This window comes from Rhinoraja longicauda, chromosome 21 (genome assembly GCF_053455715.1).
Source record: "Rhinoraja longicauda isolate Sanriku21f chromosome 21, sRhiLon1.1, whole genome shotgun sequence".
NCBI classification, from domain to species: domain Eukaryota; kingdom Metazoa; phylum Chordata; class Chondrichthyes; order Rajiformes; family Arhynchobatidae; genus Rhinoraja; species Rhinoraja longicauda.
Window position 1 is genome coordinate 30,532,133 of NC_135973.1, and position 24,002 is coordinate 30,556,134.

A 24,002-nucleotide genomic window follows, 5' to 3' on the forward strand; every position below is an offset into this window, starting at 1 on the left:
AGTATGTTCTTTCCTTTTTTTTAGAGATACAATGTGGAAACAAGCCCTTTGGCTCACCGGGTCCGCGCTGACCAGCGATCCCCGCATATTAACACTACCCTGCACACACTGGGGACAATTTTTACATTTACCAAGCCAATTAACCTACAAACCTGTACATCATTGGAGTGTGGGAGGGAACCGAAGATCTCGGAGAAAGTCCATGCAGGTCACGGGGAGAACGTACAAACTCCGTGCAAGCAGCACCCGTAGTCGGGACCGAACCCGGGTCTCTAGCGCTGTAAGGCAGCAACTATACTGCTGTGACACCGTGCCGCCCTAAAACTTTGGTGACATTTTGTTAAAGGGTATTTCCCACAGACTTACTGTATTCAACTAGAAATATATTTATTGCCGTAATGTCACCTATGATTTCTGACTTTTGTGTGCATATATTTTATGCAATAAGGGACTTGTAAGCTGTTCAGCAGACAACATCCCAATTCCTCCATGCCAGTAACCCTATCAGACGTTGGGTCAATTAGGATAGGTGGAGCACAAAATGCTGGAGTAACTCAGCAGGTCAGGCAGCATCTCAGGAGAGAAGGAATGGGTGACGTTTCGGGTTGAAACCTTTCTTCAGGATAGGTGGGGTAGTGGTTCTAAAATTTGATGAAGCCAAACCCAGTGAAATTTCACAGTGTCGGGTCAAATTGGGCTGAGAATTGCTTCACCCCTTCCCTGTACACACTTAGTCACTACTGAATGTCACAACATTGGGAAAATGAGTCACCTTTGAAAGCTCTGCACAACCCTTCTGCTGCTTCTCCGCCAGCTCTGATTTGAGGTCGGCGATCTCCGCTTCCAGGAGCCGGACCACTTCCTCATAGTCCTGCTCGGCACTCAGGGCCTGGTGCCTGACGCAGTCGGCCAAACGCAAGTTGCTCTGCAGAGCCCTGTTCTCTGTGAGCGCCGTTGTTGCTTTCTGCAAGGATTCAGAAAAACACAATGTGTGGGTAATGTTGACCGTACAAGATCACTGCCACTCTATCCAACGGCTCTTTGTAGAGCAACCCATTCTGTTCTGCACCCCTGTTATCTTTCTGTAGCTTTTAATATCTTTTGCTTCATGCCTGACCATTTACCATTTGAAGGGACCGACTGCTTCATTCTCTTTACACCACTGTAGCAGGCACTGGATGGAGGTTTTCACCACTCCTGTGCAAAAATGTTTATCCTCGCATCCCCTATGTCTGTGGCCACCACTTAAGATCTGCTCTCCCCCTCCCCCCCCCCCCCCCTGTCTTTCATCCACTTTTTAACAGTAACCTTTATTTTTCACATCTAAATTTGTAATCTTGTACCCTCTATTAAATCTCAAAAATCCCAAAACGTCATCTATCCATATCATCCGGAGATGCTGCCTGACCCCTGAGTTACTCCAGCACTGTTGTCTTTTGCTCAACACTAGAAACGTTTTCGTAACTTACCTCTGCATCCTCATTAGGATCTTCACATCCTTTCTAAAGTGTAGTAACAAACATTTGACATTAGACTCTGGCTATGGTCAATCAGTTTTATAAGTGCAGAGCATAATCTGCCTGCTTGTCACTTGTACTACTTTGGTTGACCACTTCACGACCAAGGTCAGAGACAAAATTTGGCCAAGGACCATGGCATATTGTGATGCAGCACATGTGCTCCTCTTTCCTGTGATTTCTCAGTTGCTTGGTGCTCAAGAGATGCCAGCAAAAATCTATCTCACTTTCCCCTTTTCATTGTAATGAGAAAAAAAATCTTACTTGTCCTTGAGTTGTTAAGTTATACTATGTAGTTGCTAAGCTATACTACCCATGGCCAAGATGGTAACACTTTAGCTTCCAAGTCAGGTTTTAGCCCAAGATGATCCTTCAAAGCAGCGTATATGGAACGCAACAGCGTTGGAGTTGTTGTTTCAGAGGGGACAGTTAGATGTAAAAGATCCCAGTACTATTTCAAAAAAGTGCCAAGTTATCCCCAGTAACTGGAACAATTCTTAAGTCTTCAGTCAATCTCACTAAATCAGATTAATTGGCCATTTACCTCGTTGATGTTTTTGAATGAATTAACTCCTGCATTTCCCGCATTGTAACCATGATGACAGTGTGGAAATATTTTATTATTTGCAAGGTGTTTTATATTGTCATAAGGTCATGAAAGGAGTTAATCAAAAATTAGCTCTTTTCTCTCCAGTTCACACTTCATCATTCAAGTTCTGCCAGAGCTGAGATCATCCAATGCAAACACCATCAATGTCATTCTTTGCATCCGAGTAACATTCTTGCCCACACCCACAGCCAGAGTTCTCACTAACCTGAGTGAGTTGTTGCAGCTCATCCTCCAGCGATTTCTTGCTCTTCTCTGTTTCCTTTACAAGAGCCTACAGTAACAAAGAAGGATTCAATGGGACTGGTTTTGGTCGATCTCTACCTTGAGGTTAATTAACAAACTTTGACACTTTTGGATGAAACAATAAGCATCGTAAATGGAAGGGAAAGGTTTAAAACCCGATTTGGAGACTAGGATCCTGGTCAAACGTTAGCCCTCAATCAATATCCTTAAAGTCATTTTGTGGCTATCTATACCACTGCTGGTTATGTGATATTGCTGTTTGCATTGATATTGTTTGCAACTTAAAACCATCATACCTCCAAACGCTTTGTCAAATTGAGGGAACTGGTTTTCTGCTCCTCTCTATACAACTGGATCCTCGACTTCTTCATCGGCAAACCTCAATCAGTATGGATTGGCAACACCAACTCACCAACCATTAGTGCAAGAATTTCTGGTTCATATCTGGTGCTCGTGTCAAATAAACACTTGAATCACTGGCAATGCTGACTACCTTTGTCCATCTTCTGTCCTATGAACTTAGCAGGCAATTAAACATTTATTACATTGGTGTGGTAAGGTCGGCTAGTTTTCTAAGGTCACTGGTGAACCAAAATGGGCTTAACAAAATCCAACAGTTTCACAGTACCTGTACTAAGGCTAGTTTTTATTTCGATTCCACATTTATTAAAACATTTTAACTTGAATTTCCCAGCTGCCATGGTGGGTTTCAAACTCACATCTCTGGATCAATGGGGCAACACTTGGGTTGTAATTCCAAGAGCTTAACCACTAGGCCACCATATCTAATGCACAGTTCACAACTGAATAAATCAGCGGGTCAGGCAGCATCTATGGAGAAAAGGAATTGGTGAAGTTTCGAGTCAAGACCCGTCTAAATTTTTCCTTCCTACACATAGTTCACTACTCCTCTGTGTTGCAATAATATCCATACTTCTGGGTTATCTTGAGTTCATGATATTCCTACGCAAATGGGTACTTTATAATTGTCGATTTTGCTGAGTGGTTGACTCACGATGTACAATGTTTAAAATTAACAAATAGCAAAGTTAATATTTTGCTGTAATTATTCTAATTTCTCCTGAAGCCATGTGTTCGATCTTAATTGCTGAATTATATACCATAGTAATAAAATAAAACCATATTATTCATATAAACGAAGAATGTTGAGTTAAACATGGGATTGTAAATGGCCTGAAGCATTGCTTCCCCAAGCACATTCTTCTGCTCTAGTTATGGGCCAGCTCTAGGTCACCTGCATCATCCCCCTGAACTATCCTGGAGCCTGTCATGGGGTCTGAAGAAGTCTCGACCCGAAATGTCACCCATTCCTTCTCTCCAGAGATGGTGCCTGACCCACTGAGTTGCTCCAGCACTTTGTGTCTATCTATTGAGTCCTTGGATCAATACATCTCTGTGCTTCCCCAGTGTCAAGTTAAACCTAATACAAACATACCAGGCCAATTGAAAGCAATGGGCAAAATTAGTAAAGCACAGACGTGTGTGTAAAATGTGATCATCTTTTTATTTGACGAATTCAGTTACAAAATAATTTAAAACTTGTTTCTGTTTTTAAAAAAAAGTTTACTTTTCAATAAAGCCTGCAGAATTTTGAATGTTTAGAGATACAATATGGAAACAGGCCCTTCGGTCCATTGAGTCCATGCCGGCCATCGATCGCCCGTTCACATTAGTTCTATTATCCCATTTTCTCATGCACTCCCTCCACATTAGGGTCAATTTACCAGAGGTCCATTAACCTACTAATCCGCACTCCAGTAACATACCAGGCGCTGTCATTGACCAGAAACTAAAATAAATGAGTTGCAGCTTTAACAGGAAGCTTCATAACCACCCAGGCAAAACAGTCTTAAACTTTCATTCACAAGTTCACAAGTTACAGGAGTAGAATTAGGCCATTCAGCCCATTGGGTCTACTCCGCCATTCAATCATGGCTAGACACAAAATGCTGGAGTAAATCAGCGGGTCAGGCAGCATCTTAGGAGAGAGGGAATGGGTGACGTTTTGGGTCGAGACCCTTCTTCAGTCTCTCCTGAGATGCTTCCTGACCCGCTGAGTTACTCCAGCATTTTATGTCTACCTTCGATTTACACCAGCATCTGTAGTTTTTTAAAATATTCAATCACGGCTGATCTCTGCCTCCTATTCCCATTTTCCTGCCTTCGCCCCATAAGCTTTGACACCCATTCTAATCATGAACTTGTCTATCTCTGCCTTCCAAATATCCACTGACGGCCTCCACAGCCCTCTGTGGCAATGAGTTCCACTGATTAACTACCCTCTGACTAAAGAAGTTCCTCCTCACTTCCTTTCTAAAAGAGTGCCCTTTAATTCTGAGGCTACGACCTCTGGTCCTATACTCTCCCACCAGTGGAAACATCCATATATTCCTTCCACACCTGCACAGAACAACGGCAAAGTGCACTATCCATCTTATATACCACTTGATGCGACCTTCTCAACAACACCTCCAAATCCAAGACCATGTCAAGGAAGGCAGGTGTTTGGATAGGGCACAAACTGCAGGTTCCTGCCAACCTCACGTACCAACGCCGCACAAACTGTCCAAAAAAATGGACTTCCCACACTGAAAAATATTTTTAAAATATCAAAAATGAATCCTACTACTGAAAAGTAAGTTCGCTTTATTTTAAGAGAAACACAAATGAAAATACGAATGTGCATTTTAAAAAACAAGTTAATGGGCGCCGCAGTGGTGCAGCGGGAAGAGCTGCTGCCTCACAACGCCAGAGATCCGGGTTGGATCCTGACCTCGGGTGCTGTCTGTGCAGAGTTTGCACGTTCTCCCTGTGACCACGTTGGGTTTTCTCCGGGCGATTATTTCTCCGGTTTTCTCCCTCATCCCAAAGACGTGCAGGCTTGTAGGTTAATTGGCTTCTGGAAATTGCCCCTGGTGTGTAGGGTGTGGATGAGATAATATACAACTCGTGTAAATGAGTGATCAATGGTGGGCGTGAACTCAGTGGGCCAAACGACCTGTTTCCATGTATCTCTAAACTGAACTTAATATATTTTATTAACTCAATGGATTCGAAAACGGCAAATGATCTAAAATGTCTCTGTCCTCCATCAGCACTGTTCTTGTCTATTGCAATGAAGTTACTCATCCAACATGGGGCCAGCACCCAGATTTCTGAGCATGACTGCTGGAAAACAGGACATTGTTAGTGTGAGACTGGAGTCCCTGAGCACTCTAACCTCATCTCAGAGTGCAGTTACAGTAACTGCAGCAAGGACCTCTCAGAAGTTTTGGGACTTCAATTGGGATTAGAAATGTCAATCTTGTCTTCCCAAGAAGAGATATTTTGCTTGAGCAGCTTATAACCCAGTGATATGAATATTGATTTCTCTAACGTCAAGTCACCCTTGCTTCCCTTCTCACCCCGTCCCTCTCCTACCCAAGTTCTCTGACTAGTTTCACTGTCCTGATTAGTTTTACTGATTGTATGCCTCCTTGTCACCTTCCCCTCAGCTAACAATTCTACATGTCCTTATCATCGTCTGCTTTGATCTGTCATTTTCACACCTTACCATTGCATATCTCGACTCCCTCTCCCCTGACTCTCAGTCTGAAGAAGGGTCTCGACCTGAAACGTCACCCATTCCTTCTTTTCAGATATGCTGCCAGTCCCACTGAGTTAGACAATAGACAATAGACAATAGGTGCAGGAGTAGGCCATTCAGCCCTTCGAGCCAGCACCGCCATTCAATGCGATCATGGCTGATCACTCTCAATCAGTACCCCGTTCCTGCCTTCTCCCCATACCAGCATTTTGTGCCTATCTTAAGAGATATACACCACTCCATTATACTGTACAGAGTTGGAAATATAATCACTGTTCCTTCATCTTTGTTGGTTCAAAAACCATTGGCTAACAGTACGTGGGAGTACATTCACCACAGGACAGTTGCTGTTTGAGGTGGCAGCTTACCACCATCTTTGTAAGGGCTCTAAAATTTGGCAATAATTGTTGGTCCTGCCAGTAACTCCCACGTTTTGTGACACAATTGTTCCACCACAGGATATTAATGTCATTGTACCGCATCCTCTGCAAAAAGAAACCTCACCTTTAGTTTTTTCACTTCCTGGCGTAACTCGGTTACTTCTGTTTGCAGATGCTTCACACTTTCTGACTCACGGGAGGTGACAGAGCTAAAAATCTACAATGCACAGGGTGAGAGGAAAAAAGCCCATCTTAGATCTTGATATTATATCACGCAGTTAAATCTGAGAGGAGTAACTCAATGGAGGATTAACTCAATCTTGAAGGGGTTGCTGCAGTATTTGGAATGATTCTAGACTAAAATCTAAAACAACACATGCATTTCTTATTTAGTTTTACAATAGTTCGTAGGAATGATCGTCAAACGTGAGCTGAATGCTCAGAGAAGACAAGGACTTCAAGGAGCATATTAAGGAGGAGAGAGAGGCCGAGGCAAGGTGTTTTAAGGAGCGAGTTCCAGTCATTGGGTGGTCAGGCAAAGGCAGTATTTTCTTACCGGAGATTGGAACGCTGTTGTATCCAAAATGTTTGCAACTTCATGAGGATAAAACATCAGGGGACTCTGACTGAGGCCTACTTCCTCCAGCTCCATTGGTAGCTTATTCCTTGTTGCCTGCTCAAAATCTGCAGAGTTCACACAGTGTTATTCTGGACCAAGAGAAATGGCAATCATCAGCAGAAAACAAATTCCCAAAGCAATTTAAACGATCTTTCCTGCCTTGCCTTCCTGCCTGAAAGACTTAGAGTTATACAGCGTGGAAACAGGCCCTTTGGCCCAACTTGCCCACATCGACCAACATGTCCCATCTATACTCGTCCCACCTGCCTGCATTTGGCCCATATCCCTCTAAACCTGAACAATCCATGTACCTGTCTAATTGCTTCTTGAAGGTTGTGATAGTCCCAGCCTCAACTATTTCCTCAGGCAGCTCGGCCCATACACTCACCACCCTGGAAAAAGTTACCCCTCAAATCCCAATAAAACCTTAGCACCATTCACCTTAAATCTATGTCCCCTGGTTCTTGATTCCACCACTCTGGGCAAGAGACTCTGTGTTTCACCACTTCATGCCCAAGGGAGGAAAGATAGAGTGAGATCTCATCTACTCTTTTACTTTTATGGTCCAACCTTCTGAGTCATAACTCAATATAACAATGAAACAAATGGAATTCTGTATAGAAACATGTACTTTGGTTCTCTGAACTAATCGTGCTAATCTTTCACTGATCTCATTTTATTCATCCTATATCTGCCTCAGCTCCTCCCAGATTTTACCACTCGCCAACACACCAGTGCAAATCACAGTTAGCCCAGTGTGAGATTTATGTAAGAGCTCGAATGCAAGAGCGAGGCAGGGCAGGGGAATTGGGCGAGAGTGAGAGTCTTATCTTATTGAGTTGTATAAAATTAATAGAGGAATAGATCGGGTAGATGCACAGAGTCTCTTGCCCAGAGTAGGTGAATTGAGGACCAGAGGACATAGGTTTAAGATGAAAGGGAAAAGATTTAATAGGAATCTGAGGGGTAAGTTTTTCACACAAAGGGTGGTGGGTGTATGGAACAAGCTGCCAGAGGAGGTAGTTGAGGCTTGGACTATCCAAACATTTAAGAAACAGTTAGTCGGGTACATGGATAGGGCAGGTTTGGAAGGATATGGACCAAATGCGGGCAGGTGGGACTAGTGTAGCTGGGAGACGTTGGTGGGTGTGGGAAAGTTGGGCCGAAGGGTCTTTTTAGATGTTGTATCCTTATTGTTTTGATGTGTTTATGCTTTATTCTTAATTGTTAACTGTATGTTTGTGTTGTCATTTGTGAGCGGAGCACCAAGGCACATTCCTTCTATATGCATACTTGGCCAATAAACTTATTAATTAATTCATTCATTCATTCAACTGGAGAACCCAAAGGAAACCTATGTGGTACTGGGATAACGTGCAAGCTCCACACAGACAGGACCAAACCCAGGTCTCTGCTGCTGTGAGGCAGTGGCACTACCAGCTGCATCACTGTGCTGCCTAAACTGCTTCTTTGGCTCCATGATTTCAGCATTCAAACCATTTACAGTGCTCTGAGTAAAATTTGTTTACACCTCACCTATATCATATCATATCATATATCATATCATATATATATACAGCCGGAAACAGGCCTTTTCGGCCCATCAAGTCCGTGCCGCCCAGCGATCCCCGTACATTAACACTATCCTACACCCACTAGGGACAATTTTTACATTTACCCAGCCAATTAACCTACAAACCTGTACGTCTTTGAAGTGTGGGAGGAAACCCACGCAGGTCACGGGGAGAACGTACAAACTCCTTACAGTGCAGCACCCGTAGTCAGGATCGAACCTGAGTCTCCGGCGCTGCATTCGCTGTAAAGCAGCAACTCTACCGCTGCGCTACCGTGCCGTCCTTCACGGCTGGTCATTTATGCAGAAACTGTGCTGCTCAGTCTAAGGCTCTCTGGTCTGAGGGAGCAATCCCTTAACACCATCACAGATTCTAGTACTGGAAGGGAGGTGATGGGTTGCATATTTGTACCCCAATGTCTACCATGTTGGGTGATGAGAATAATGAGATTGCTATCAATGAACCCACATTGATAATAATCATAGCAAGTTCTAGTTAGAAATGGTTTCCTGCATTTCTGCAGAATAGGTTTCTGCAGGAATAAAGCATGGTGAGATGATCTTGAAGATATTATTTTATTTGAAAATAAAATCTTTACCTCCAAAGGCGACAGTTCCCTGAGAGTCATTTCTGAGACTCTGCCTCAGTGCCCTTCTTTGTTCTTCCGTCACATGTAGTCTAAGGTACTTCAGTGCCTGCAACAGAGAGGATGCTGTAACAGCCCTGGCTACAGTGAGAGTATGGTCCAACTATGATCTGTGTTAGAACATAAACACCCCCTCATTGTTTACACGGCCACTGTTTGGCATTTCCATTCCATCATCCCACTATAGATGCAAAATGCTCATAACTTAGCAGGACAGGCAGCATCTCTGGAGAGAAGGAATGGGTGATGTTTCGGGTCGAGACCCTTCTTCAGACATTATCCCATCAACCAGCCCCATTAGACATGACTGAGTGAAGGGACTCAGACCTAATCCCATGTCCCCTCCAGAGACAACGTTATAACACACAATCTACAGGAGTCAGGGAGAGTCTCAAGCTTTCACCAGTAACTACCTTTCCCACATTTCATCAAACTAGAGGACATTAAATGTAAGCTGCATACTAATGTAATTCACTAATCTGCACATCCGCGTTGTAATTTGCTAAAGGTTTCCAACATTGAGAAATGACTTGGCAGTCTTAACAGATTGAGGCGTGGCTGAGAATTTGACAATGTCTCAGTAAACTAGCCGGTTTTAGTACTTGGAAGTTTCCCTATCTTAAAATGCTGGTTAAAACTTAAGAATGGCCTCACGTCTTCTTCTAAAGATAGACACAAAAAAGCTGGAATAACTCTGCGGGTCAGGCAGCATCTCTGGAGAAAAGGAGTAGGTAATCCTTCTTCAGACTTGAAACTTCACCTATTTCTTTTCTCCAGAGATGCTTCCTGACCCGCTGAGTTACTCCAGCATTTGTGTCTATCTTTGGTATAAATCAGCACATGCAGTTCCTTCCACATGTTTTCTTCCAGTCTGCTTAATCTACTCCAATAAAGGCAAATATTTATGGACGAATACGCTGTTGTATAGAAATCAGATTACTCAACATCACAATGTTTGTGCGCCTTACTATCCAAATTCAATGAAAGATGAAGTGTACTGTAATTGAAGATCCAAGATCTTGTATATTTGGTGCACACTGGATCCTAATATTGAGATCCAGTGGTGTGCGTGGCATGCCTCAAAGCCACATCGACAAAGTTCAATTGGTGCTACCAACCTCAGGCACCTGATGCAGAACAAATCTTTCATAAAGCTTGCTTGATTCATCATTATCTAAATGGGACCTACCCCGCACAGGCACAACTAGTTCATTCCCCATTAAGCCCATGAGAACTTGGGGCAGAATTAGCCCAATCGCCGCATCGTGTCCGCTCCTCCATGTGATCATGGCTGATCTATTTTTCCCTCTCAACCCCGTTCTCCTGCCTTCTCCCATCACCTTTGAGGCCCTTACTAATCAAGAACCTGTCAACCTCTGCTTTAAAAATACACAATGACTTGGTCTCCACCGCCATCTGTGGCAGTGAATTCCACAGATTCACCACCCTCTGGCAAAAGAAATCCCCCCCCCCCCCCCCCCCCCAACTCCATTCTAAAGGTACGTCCTTTTATTCTGAGGCTGTCCTGGACTCTCCCACCACTGGAAACATCCTCTCTCCACGTCCACTCTATCTAGGCGTTTTCACTATTCGGTTACTACTAACTCAGTTATCCTTCTGTGTCTGTGTGTCTGAGGTTACAGGTCATACTGGTTAAGACAATGCAAGTGAATGCTGACGACTGGGACATTGCATGGGAATGCACTGAGGCCTGGGATGCTCAGTTGCGTCATCACTAAGGTTCTTTGGGGAAGAGCTACAGTGTAGGGTCCCACCACTGTTGAACACTGAAGGGCTGGACCTAGCTAATGCCCCATGGGGTGCAGTGTTTAAGGAGGAAGCATGAGTAACGTTGGTGTTTATTCACAAAATACTGGAGTAACTCAGCAGGTCAATAGACAACAGACAATAGACAATAGGTGCAGGAGTAGGCCATTCAGCCCTTCGAGCCAGCACCGCCATTCAATGCGATCATGGCTGATCACTCTCAATCAGTACCCCGTTCCTGCCTTCTCCCCATATCCCCTCACTCCGCTATCCTTAAGAGCTCTATCCAGCTCTCTCTTGAAAGCATCCAACGAACTGGCCTCCACTGCCTTCTGAGGCAGAGAATTCCACACCTTCACCACTCTCTGACTGAAAAAGTTCTTCCTCATCTCCGTTCTCAGGCAGGTCAGGCAGCATCTCAGGAGAGAAGGATTGTAAGGAAATGCATCAAATTGAAGTTACAATAAGTGCAGAGAAAGACGCATGTCGGTTATATTGGCTGTATAAATTATGAGTAAAGTGTATTTTGAAATATAAAATATCCTTCCGCCACTTAACCATGCCCCACTGAGAGGGATCCTGCCCCATTCTGTTACCTGCACTTGTTTATAACTCTAACCCAGCAAGTCCTGCCCCCACCAATCTGCTGATCTGACCCAATACCTCAGAAAGCCACCACGACCAGCAATCCTAATCGCCCGGCCACCCATCGCACACCCTGATTGCCGATCCTACCCCTTCAGACTTGACCCTGCCCTCAAGCCTTTGTACCCCATGTCACCCCAAACATGATCCCAGGCTTGGACTGAACTGGACGCCTTTCAGAAGTGCTCCACTGGTGGAATGCATGAAGGAATGGCCTTCAGTGTGCAGGGCCTGTCAGTAGCCCTGGTATTCCACTGAATTGCAGGTGACCAGACCTACATGATAACGCTATGTGGCAGACTTTTACAGTTGCACACCTAATTCCAGGTATGTGCTTTATTGTCTGATTTTACCACGTCGAAGTATTTAGAGAACGTGGTATTTTCCTCTTGAATTTACATCGACAAATGGGTTTGCTCACTCCAATCCAGGGTTCATAAGGTCATAAGTGATAGGAGCAGAATTAGGCCATTTGGCCCATCAAGGCTGCTCCGCCATTCAATCATGGCTGATCTGTCTTTCCCTCTAAACCCCATTCTCCTGCCTTCTCTCCGTAACCCTTGACGCCCGCACTAATCACAGAGGGGACAGTGGCAGGAGAAGGAAGAAAAGTAAAAGAGAAATGAGAGAGAGAGAGAAAGACACACACACACACACACACACACAACACACACGCACACACACACACACACACACACACACACACACACACACACACACACACCAACAGGAGATGCTTACCAGCTCAAGCTTATCCATTTTTAAACGTACATGAGGGTCCAGACAGACTTTCAGTTTGCTGCTGGGCTCTTCCTTTGGAATGAACATTTTGGCAGCTGCAAGTAAAGGTATAAAAAGGGATTACACGTACTAATTTGGTCATTTGATCAAATCAAAGGTGGCGTAGTGGTAGAGCTACTGCCTTACAGCGCCAAAGTCCTGGGTTCGATCCAGTCTAAAGGTGCTGTCTGTACGGAGTTTGTACGTTCTCCCCGTGACCTGCATGAATTTTCTCCGGGATGGTTTCCTCCCACACTCCAAAGACATACGGGTTTATAGGTTAATTGTCTTGGTATAAATGTAAATTGGCCCTGGTGTGTGTAGGATAACGTTAGTGTATGGAGATTGCAAGTCGGTGTGGACTCGGTGGGCCGAAGGGCCTGTTTCCACACTGTATCTCTAAAAGCATTGCCCTTCACACTGTTAAAAGTTCTAAACTCTCAATCACTCCTGCTATTCAATTCAGGTTGTGTTGGAGACCTGAAACGAGAGGAACTTAGCTCAGTTTCACTTTAGTTTATTGTTTAGGTACAGTGAAAAGCTTTTTGTTGCGTGTTAACCATTCAGCAGTAAGACAATACATGATTACAATTAATCCATTTACAGTGTATAGATACATGATATGGGAATAATGTTTAGTGCAAGGTAAAGCCAGCAAAGTCTGGTCTCACACTTATTTCACCAGTTTGTGGTCAGAGTTTCTCCATGTGATACGTCATTCATGGCATTGGGGGCTCAGTTAAACAGGGCCTCAGTACTAAGGAGCAGGGTATGGATCTTCATCCATAAATACAAGCTGCCGCATGGGAAGTGTTCATTGATTTCTTGATCGTCTTCTGAAGTTCACCCCCCTTCCTCTTAGACAGGCCCTCAAGACCAAGGATGCTTTATTTCTTCTCCGATGTTGCGATTCTGACGTGCTTACTAAGGCCAGGGTGGGGACGGCAGTCTCTTCCTCAGCTGGGGCAAGAGGTGGCTGAGAGGATGGATGGATGGGTAGTTCATCAGGTGGCGCGCTCTTTCTGCCACTTACATAGGGCTTCTGTGTGCTCCCAATGCACACCCTCAACATTGCCAACACCCCACAGAAAAGCCCTCTGCTCTAAGCCGTCTTGGGCCAGAAGTCTAAGCACAAACAATGGGGACAAGTGAGTAGAGAGGTTGGGAGTATGGACCATAGTTATAGGATTAGCCAAGATTATATTGAATGGTGGAGCGAACTTGAAGGGACTGTGGTCTCCTGCTCTAATTTTACTGTGTTGCCATATTTCTAATATATAGATACAGGCCAGATTTGAAAAGAAAACTGAGCTTTAGCAAATGTTGTCATTATATACCCATAGGTTGGGGAAAGGAACTAATTGAAGCAGAAAGAAAAAGAGGTGGATTTAAATTCAGAAAACAAAATCTGGAATGGAATCGCATATTTTGAGCCAAATTTGCAGTAATTTACACACACGTTTGATCGACATGTAAATTAATGTTAAAGGTTGTCAGAATCTGTGCCTACTTCTTTTTAGCTGCCTAAATGCCTTGTTTTTGCTGGATGATTAGAGCTGGATCAATTCCAATACCCATTGGGCTGACAGGTCACATATGTAACCAGAACCTGGACAGGTCAAACATATGTAGACAAGTGTGGAACTGGCTAATCACAAAACAGAACTGGAATGGCTGACCACCTAATCCATTCATATAGAAAACCCAAGACACTCTTAACTAAAACAACGGGAGATGTAATTTCTATGATGGATAAAGGGTTATATTTCCAAGTCATCAGATTTTATATAAAAAGGAACGGCACAGTGGTGCAATTGAGCTGCTGCCACGTAGCGCCAGAAACCCGGGCTGGATCCCAACCTCAGATGCTGTCTGTGTGGAGTTTGCACATTCTCCCTGTGATCGCCTGGGTTTTCCCTGGGTGCTCTGGTTTCCTCCCAAGACATGGGTCGTAGGATAATCAGCCTCTGTAAATTGCCCCTAGGTTGTAGGCAGTGAATGAGAAAGTGGGATAACATCGAACTAGTGAGAACGGGTGATGAATGTTCGGCAAGGACTCGGTGGGCCTAAGTGTTTGTTTCCATGCTGGTATTCACTTAGTTTAGTTTAGTTTAGAGATATAGCGCAGAAACAGGCCCTTCGGCCCACCGAGTCTGCACCGACCAGTGATCCCCGCACATTAACACGACCCTGCACACACTAGGGACAATTTTACATTTATAACCAAGCCAATTAACCTACAAACCTGTACGTCTATGTAGTGTGGGAGGAAACCGAATATCTCGGAGAAAACCCACGCATGTTATGGGAGAACGTACAAACTCCGTACAGACAAGCACTCGTAGTCAGGATTGAACCCGGGTCCCTTGCACTGTAAGGCAGTAGCTCTACCGCTTCGCCACTATTAATAGTTAACTATTAAGTTAACTATTAACTTAAGTTTCTTTCATTTTTCCCAGTGAGACTAGTTGGATTTAGGCAAGGATAGAGCTAGATAGAGCTCTTAAGGATAGCAGAGTCAGGGGGTATGGGGAGAAGGCAGGAACGGGGTACTGATTGAGAATGATCAGCCATGATCACATTGAACGGCAGTGCAGGCTCGAAGGGCCGAATGGCCTACTCCTGCACCTATTGTCTGTTGATACCTCTGGCAAGTAGAAGTGGGGGAAGAGAGAATGATGTGGTGAAACTGCCCATTCTTTGATTAACCCTGCTAAAACCATACAAAATGAAAGCATTCTGGAGATTTCTCCTTTAAACTTTGTGGATAGATACCTGAGGCAGTGCGCTCTGGCGGGCAAATGTCTGGTGACTGAGAAGGCACGAGACAGTGTTCTTCAACTTGCAACTGCAGAAATAAATACAAGTAATGATTAGCACAACTGTTTCACAATACTATGTGCAGGAACTTACTACAAAAGGAACAAGGGCACCCAAAAAATAATTCTAAATTTCACAGGAAACAAGAACCTTATTTGAATAATATGCAATCATATTTAATGATGGCTGAATCATATTAAACTGGAAGTTGAGGAACTGGAATGTTAAATGGCATAATAATTACAACTATTAACAAAGAATGCAACTTGGATTTGCATGCGGGAGTGGAATAGACAGACTGATATAGACTGGCATATTTCATTTCCCTTTTCCTCCTCCTTTTCTTGGGCATCGATCAGTACATTGCGTGATGCAGTCTTTCAGTTTAGTTTAGAGATTAGAGATACAGTACCAAAACAAGCCCTTCGTCCCACCGAGTCCGCTCCGACCAGCGATCCCCGCACACTAATACTATCCCACACACACCAGGGACTGCGGACAATTTTACCAAGCCAATTAACCTACAAACCTGTACGCCTTTGGAATGGGGGAGGAAACCGAAGATCTCTGAGAAAACCCATGTGGTCATGTGGGTGGGGGGGACAGGGTGGGGGGAGGGGGGAGGGGGGAGAGGGGAGGGGGGGGGAGAGAACATACAAACCCCATGCAGACAGCACCCGCAGTCAGGATCAAACCCAGGTCTCTGGCGCTCTAAGGCAGCCACGTCACTGTTACCTCAATGTGGTTTTTACTTTGGTTATTATCCGAGTGGCCATCTTATGAGCCCTTCAATAAATACCCACCAGTTTTTCATCAATGGAGGCTAAGTCCTTCTCACTAACAGTGTAGGCAAGAGACACAGCAAGACTTTGGAGCTGCTAATTCAGAACACAAGGTCACTCAGACAAGACCAAGAGAGGAGTATCCCAAAGTTGCCTGAATTGCATAGGTTCAGTACTGCAGGGAATTGTATTGACATTTTATAACATGTTATTTTCAATGAGATACTCCAGAGCCATTGAAGTAAATAATATGTGTAAGATTTAATGTAACATTTGTTTGTTGCCATGGCTACAAAACAGAAATAGGGGCTAATTTATGTGGCCATTGCGGCCTGCTTAGTTTTAAATCCTTTTAATTCTAATAATCATTACTTTGTCACTGGCTGTGATATATGATGATGACCATTCTACCTTCCTCTACCGAGTGCAAAAGTTTTCATTCCATCTCTTTGTGTGTCAGACGTGAGGGTTGCTGGGAATTCTGGCAGCAGTGCTTGGTCCGAGAACTGAGGAGCCAGTTTTGAATCAACTGCCTTGAAGTCCGCTTCATGCCAGACCAGCTAAGGGTGGAAGACTTGCTTCCTTCAGTAAACAATATGGTGTTTTTTTTAATGATGATCATGACTGTTGTTACTGAGAGCTGCTTTATTATGGTACCCTTCACTTGCTGATTATATTCACTGTCATTTCTTTATGGCTTGGGTGGCACAGTGGTGATGCGGTACAGTTGCTGTCTTACAGCACCAGAGACCCGGGTTCGATCATGACTACGGGTGCTGTCTGCATGGAGTTTGTACGTTCTCCACGTGACCGCATGGGTTTTCCCCGGGTGCTTCGGTTTCCACCCACTTTCCAAAGGCATGCAGGTTTGTAGGTTAATTGGCCTCTGCAAACGGTAAAGTGTGTGGGATGCAAATATGGGCCTAACAAAGCGTTAGTGTTGGTCAATGTGGGACTCGGTGGGCTGAAGGCCCTGTCTCCATGCAGTATCTCTAACCTGTAAACTCAACCGGCTTCATTCCTGTCAATAGACAATAGACAATAGACAATAGGTGCAGGAGTAGGCCACTCGGCCCTTCGAGCCAGCACCACCATTCAATGTGATTATGGCTGATAATTCCCAATCAGTTCCTGCCTTCTCCCCATACCCCCTGACTCCGCTATCCTTAAGAGCTCTATCTGAGGCAGAGAATTCCACAGATTTACAACTCTCTGACTGAAAATGTTTTTCCTCATCGCCGTTCTAAACTGTGACCCCTGGTTCTGGACTTCCCCCAACATTGGGAACATGTTTCCTGCCTCTAACGTGTCCAACCCCTTAATAATCCTATATGTTTCAATAAGATCCCCTCTCATCCTTCTAAATTCCAGTGTATACAAGCCTAGTCAATCCTGTCTTTCAACATACGACAGTGTCGCCATTCCAGGAATTAACCTAGTAAACCTACGCTGCAAGCCCTCAATAGCAAGAATATCCTTCCTCAAATTTGGAGACCAAAACTGCACACAGTACTCCAGGTGAGGTCTCACCAGGACCCTGTACAACTGCAGAAGGACCTCTTTGCTTCTTTGCTTTAACAACTCCTCTTGTTATGAAGGCCAACATTCCATTGGCTTTCTTCACTGCCTGCTGTACCTGCATGCTTCCTTTCAGTGACTGATGCACTAGGACACCCACGTTGTACGCCCACTTTTCCTAACTTGACACCATTTAGATAATAATCTGTCTTCCTATTCTTACCACCAAAGTGGATAAGCTCACACTTATCCACATCAAACTGCATCTGCCATGCATCCGTCCACTCACACAACCTGACCAAGTCACCCTGCAACCTCATAGCATCTTCCTCACAGTTCACAATGCCACCCAGCTTTGTGTCATCTGCAAATTTGCCAATGGCACTTTTAATCCCTTCATCCAAGTCATTAATGTATATTGTAAATAGCTGCGGTCCCAGCACCGAACATTGCAGTACCCCACTAGTCACTGCCTGCCATTCTGAAAGGGACCCATTTAACCCCACTCTTTGCTTTCTGTCTGCCAACCAATTTTCTATCCATGTCAGTACCCTACCCCCAATACCATGTGCTCTAATTTTGCCCACTAATCTCCTATGTGGGACCTTATCAAAGGCTTTCTGAAAGTCAAGGTACACTACATCCACCGGCTCTCCTCTGTCCATTTTCCTAGTTACATCCTCAAAAAATTCCAGAAGATTAGTCAAGCATGATTTCCCCTTCGTAAATCCATGCTGACTCGGAACGATCGTGTTACTACTATCCAAATGCTCCGCAATTTCGTCTTTTATAATTGACTCCAGCATCTTCCCCACCACTGATGTCAGACTAACTGGTCTATAATTTCCTGTTTTCTCTCTCCCTCCTTTCTTAAAAAGTGGGACAACATTAGCTACCCTCCAATCCACAGGAACTGATCCTGAATCTATAGAACATTGGAAAATGATCACCAATGCGTCCACGATTTCTAGGAACTTCTTTTGGAAGTTCCAAAACACTTTACAATTGTAAACACAAACTTTTGTACACACACAACACAAACAATTGGAAACACATCAACACACGCTTCACCTTACAGGCTCGTCCCAGTTGTAATGCAGTCAATTACACACAGGAAGCTCCCAAACAGTGCACTGAGATGACAAACGGTTTTAGGACTTCAGTGAGTGGTAAATATTGCCCATATTGACAGATTACTCATTCAGTTTTTTTGAAATAGCAATGCTCAGTTTTCTGCATTGACCTGACAGAACAAATGAGAAGTGTGCAGGAAGGAACTGCAGATGCTGGTTTACACCAAAGATGGAGTAACTCAGCAGGTCAGGCAGCATCTCTAGAGAAAAGGAATAGGGCCAAGACCCCTCTTCAGACAGAGAGTCAGTGGAGAGGGGAATGAGTGGCATGAAAAGGTACAATCAACAAATGAATGAAAGGTATGCAAAAGGACAAATCAAAGCCAGCAACGATGATCAAGGAAGGTGGAGCCCACAATGGTCCATTGTTGGCTGTGGAGAAGGTGATAACGAGTGATACAACTCGGCAGATCTTGGTTCAGTGTCCCGTGTGAAAGCCAACACCACAGGCAGTGAAGCGTTGCTCAGGTGTTGTGCTCGAGTCTCCAGAGTGAAACTCATGCTATCATGGCCCAGCAGCGAGGGGAGTTACCACTGAGTCACAGGTCATGCCGCAAAACTGATGGAAGTCTGAAAGAAGAGGAAGTAGGGGCTAAAATGGAATCACAACTGCAGCTGAGGTAGAGGCCGCTCCACAGGTAGAGGCCGCTCCACAGGTAGAGGGCGCTCCACAGGTAGAGGCCGCTCCACAGGTAGAGGCCGCTCCACAGGTAGAGGCCGCTCCACAGGTAGAGGCCGCTCCACAGGTAGAGGCCGGACACTTGTTTCACACTCTGTAACTGCCATGTGATCAAAGTCAAAGTCAATATTGTTTACACTAACCTTGGGGGTTCTTACATGAACCTTCAGTCTACAAGAACTGAAGCCATTTCCCGTGTTCTTCTGAGCTGAGTCATTTGTGTTGTTCAAGGAGGAATGACGATGTAAAAGTCCCTTGCCTGGTAGAAAGGCAATTGTTATGGTTTCTTCATTCCTTCAAACAGATTATGAAAATACACAATTATAAACTAAATGGGATATTAAGTGGATGCTGAACATTAGTTTGTTACGTGACAAGTCCTAAAACCAGTTTGGTTTCGGACCCACGCTATGATGCAGTTCAACAAATCACAAACTTATTCCATGGGTTCATGCTTTTCCAGGCCATTTGTTTGCTTTAAGAATATTGCAAGGCCCCTCCAAATTGCTGGAAATGTCTTGACTCAACAAAGGGAAAAAGTAGCCAGTTATTTGAGAGGTGGCTTATTGTGTCCCCTCCCTTCTATGCAACAGGACTCTGAAGGCATTCTGCCCTGCGTGTGGAGTAGAATCTATAAAGTGCTGAGACTTCAACTTAATGCATCGATTTTCTAGCTAAAGGCAGGTAGACTTAACAAACATGTGTTAAATTGGTATCTTGAAAAGGCCTCAAGTACAGTGGTAATACAACTCCAGGCGAAAAACCGCAGTAAATGGATTTCAGTGTAAGTGTGAGGTCATCTACTTTGGAACTAAAATGGAAGGAACCAAAGTACTTCCTAAATTGGTATCAGCTAGACCCAAGGGAGATCTAATACAATTTAGGGTTGTGCAAATGAGTCATGGACAGGTCCAGATAATAGTCAAATAGGCTAAAGGAGTGCTGGCTTTTGTACAGAGGAACTATAATACAAAGAAGCAGAAGTCATACCAGAGTAAACTAAATCATGCTTAGACCACATCTGATTTGACTATATTGATACGTGGACTGTTCTGAGAGTAAAATTATAAGGAGAGGATCTAAAAACTGAGGTTGTAGTTCCTGGAATTTGAAAGCTAACAGAATTATTTGAATGAAGATTTCATGAGGTTGTTTTGCGCAGGTAGAGTTATTTCAATTGATGGGCAATCCTGGATTAGATAATATGGCCCAAGAAGTTAAAGGAGTGGGGTTAGAGAAAAAACTCTAACTGTGGGCGGCACAGTGGCGCAGTAGGTAGTGCTGCTGCCTCACAGCATCACAGACCCGGGTTCAATCCTGAACTCGGGTGCTCTCTGGGCGGAGTTTGCACGTTCTCCCTTTGACCACACGGGTTTCCTCCGGGTGCTCCGGTCTCCTCCCGCATTGCAAGACCTTTGCGGGTTTGTAGGTTAATCAGCCTCTGTAAATTGCCCCTAGTTTGCAGGAAGTGGATGAGAAAGTGGGATAACATAAAACTAGAGTGAATGGGTAATCGATGGTCGGCGTGGACTTGGTGGGCTGAAGGACGTGTTTCCACACCGTATCTCTAAACTAAACTAAACTAAAAACTGCCGCCCACTAGGAAATCTCTTAGAAATGACAATGATCAATTGATAATTTTAAACCTTGATTGATTTTGTTGAACGGGAAGTACAAAGGGACATTGGGCCAAGGTCGACAAATGGAATTGGATCATAGATAAGCCACACTGCCATTAAATGTCAGGAGAGGATGAAGAAGTGAAATACCACAACCTTGTGCCTACATTCCTTTGTGATGGCTGTTTGTGTTAAAAATTGTAATTGTGTGTCTTGTGTTCTTTATTGTCTACTGCCGGACCCTGACGTGAGAGGATGCTATTTGTTCGCCGCTTCTCCGTCAGGACAGTTCGTTTGTTTGTTTTTATGTCTTGACTGTTTTTGTAAAGCGTCTTTGAGCATTTGGAAAAGCGCTATATAAAATAAATGTTTATTATTATTATTATTATTATTATTATTATTATTATTATTATTATTATTATTATATTATTATTCCCAAGTTTGAAAGGAAAATGGGATATTTTTCTCAGTCCACCAATTTTAAATTTTAGTTATCCTGAGAATGTCAATAAAAAGTGGCTAGAATTACATATATCTAATTCAGATCCAATTTGGTCCCAAAATCCAGCCAATGAAACATTTGAAGTGTGTACTATAGGAAACGCAGCAGTCAATGTGAACACAGTAAGTTCCAATAAAGATCACAGAAGTAAACATCGGAGGTTGAGGGGAGACTTGATAGAAGTATATAAAATCATGAGAGGCATAGATAGGGTAGACAATCAAGGTAGAAATGTCCAGCACCAGAGGGCATAGTTGTGTGAGAGGGGGGAAAGTATTTTACACGAAGTGTTGGGAGCCTGGAAGGCGATGGCCAGAGTGTTGGTGGAGGCCGATGCGATAGTGCCGTTTACAAGGCTTTCAGATAGGCACATGTAAGTGCAAGGAAAAGAGAGATATGGGTCACGTAAAGGCAGATGAGATCAGTTTGACTTGGCATCTTGCCAGGATGTTTCCACTAGTGGGAGAGTCTAGGACTAGAGGTCATAGCCTCAGAATTAAAGGACGTTCTTTTAGGAAGGAGATGAGGAGCAATTTCTTTACTCAGAGGGTGGTGAATCTGTGGATTTTTTTGCCACAGAAGGCTGTGGAGGCCAAGTCAGTGGATATATTTAAGGCACAGGTAGATAGAATCTTGTTTAGAACAGGCGTCAGAGGTTATGGGGAGAAGGCAGGAGAATGGGGTTAGGAGGGAGAGATCGATCAGTCATGATTGAATGGCGGAGTAGACTCAATGGGCTGAATGGCCTAATTCTACGCCTATTACTTATGACCTTATGACCATGTTTGGTGCAAACATCGTGGGCCAAAGGGCCCTTTTCAGTGCTGTACTGGTCTATATTCTATCTAGATCACGTCTGCTTGATGGATAAATGGTGACTAGGAAACCTGGAGAATTGCCTTGCACTTCCTGAAAATATGTACCGTGGGAATGATTAACATCTAAACCGGACGTATAAATTACGGACGGTTAATTTCTCCGACAGTGTTGCTTAGAAATGACAGTCAGTCTACACGGCTCTTCTCTGGAATTTGGCCTGAACACATGTCTGGATCCTGAGATAAGAGTTCCACCCCCTGAGTGAGCACAGGCTATGTCAAATAACCCACTTACGTCAACTTTATTTTCTTGAGAATGCTCTTGGCTTCTTCATGCGTAACTCCGACCAGTGATTTTTTATTAATTGTAACCAACTGATCTCCTGGACGAAGTTGGCCATCCTTGGGATAATTAACAAGAAAATCGATTAAACAAAAAAACCCACGTTTAGTTGGTAATAGTTTTATTACAGAATTAAACAGAATTTTATTTTTACTTTAGCCAGAAGGATTGATCTACCACAACTTTCCAAAGTGTTGCAATCTTTTAACATGCTTCCTTTTTATGATTTATTCTGTCTTTTCAAGTCAACATTTTGAAATACAACTGAAAATAGACACAAAATGCTGGAGTAACTCAGGCAGCATCTCTGGAGACAATGAATAGGTGACGTTTGGGGTTGGAACCCTTCAAGAAGCTGAGTTACTCCAGCATCTTGCATCTATCTTCATGAAATACAACTGATTAACCCCCCTTTCCCTGTGCCCCACCTGGATTTGCATCTATTTACCCCCTTTCTCCACCCCTTCCACCTATATCCCTTCCCCAAGCTTCACAATTCACACCTCCTATCCTCCTCACACCTTTTGTCTGTTCATAACTGGCCTTAGTCCAACTCTCCCTCCCTCCCACCCCCACCCAAGCCTCATCTGTATCCACCTATCACTCACCGCACTTTATACCGGCCCTCCTCTCTTCCAACTTTCTTTCGTTTCCCCCCCCCCTCCTCCACCATAATCAGCTTAAAGAAGGATCCAGACTTGAAATGTCACCAATCCATGTTCTCCAGAGATGTTGCCTGACCCGCTGAGTTAATCCAGCACTTTTTGTCTTTTTTGTTTGTAAACCAGCATCTGCAGTTCCTTGTGCCTACACTCTGATTTCTGCCATGCCCACAGGCAGCAACAGCATCAAGACTGCCAAGATCACTTATGGTGCTAATATGCCAAGATCACATATGGTACCTCCGCCCTCCCACAACAAAATGTCGCAACTCTGTCTCATGAAACATTCCACAGTTTTATTTGGTGACAATTCCTTTCTTAGAGGACAGTTTCATCTTAATCACTCGGCCAGCATTAGGGAAGGGAGGGGGAGGTTTGCATTTATATAGTGCTTTACACAACCTTTTTGAGGACATCATTGGATCAGAGCCAATGAAGCGCGTTGTCCGTAGGCAAAATACTGTGGTAGTTGTCATACTGAAATGAAACCGAACAACACTCAAAATGTTTAGCCTTCGCTGGGCGCATCATTCCTGGAAATGGCATCACCTGTAAACTGACCCCATATCACAAGTCGTCGTTGGGCTGAAATATTAATTTAGTTTCTCTCTCAGAGATGCTGAGGGCTTTCAGCATTTTCTGGGTTTTATACAAAGTGTAGTCAGTATCGGAACATGGGAATGAATGGAATTGGAATTAATAACTAAATTCTCAACCTGTGAAACACAAATCTTTCCT

The 24,002-nt window shown here is 44.0% G+C and overlaps 1 protein-coding gene across 1 annotated transcript in view; it reads right to left on the reverse strand.

The window, feature by feature from the left end:
* The window catches only part of LOC144604098 (syntaxin-binding protein 4), a 123,671-nt gene that overhangs the window by 14,184 nt on the left and 85,485 nt on the right, over positions 1–24,002 (reverse strand). Inside the window, exons 10-18 of the mRNA XM_078418220.1 lie at positions 22,555–22,661; positions 19,464–19,614; positions 15,164–15,236; positions 12,350–12,444; positions 9,149–9,245; positions 6,914–7,041; positions 6,482–6,574; positions 2,333–2,398; positions 773–964 (exon numbers count right to left, since the gene is read on the reverse strand). Coding sequence (XP_078274346.1) covers positions 773–964; positions 2,333–2,398; positions 6,482–6,574; positions 6,914–7,041; positions 9,149–9,245; positions 12,350–12,444; positions 15,164–15,236; positions 19,464–19,614; positions 22,555–22,661 — 1,002 coding nt within the window. The remainder of the gene's footprint in view (positions 1–772; positions 965–2,332; positions 2,399–6,481; positions 6,575–6,913; positions 7,042–9,148; positions 9,246–12,349; positions 12,445–15,163; positions 15,237–19,463; positions 19,615–22,554; positions 22,662–24,002) is intronic.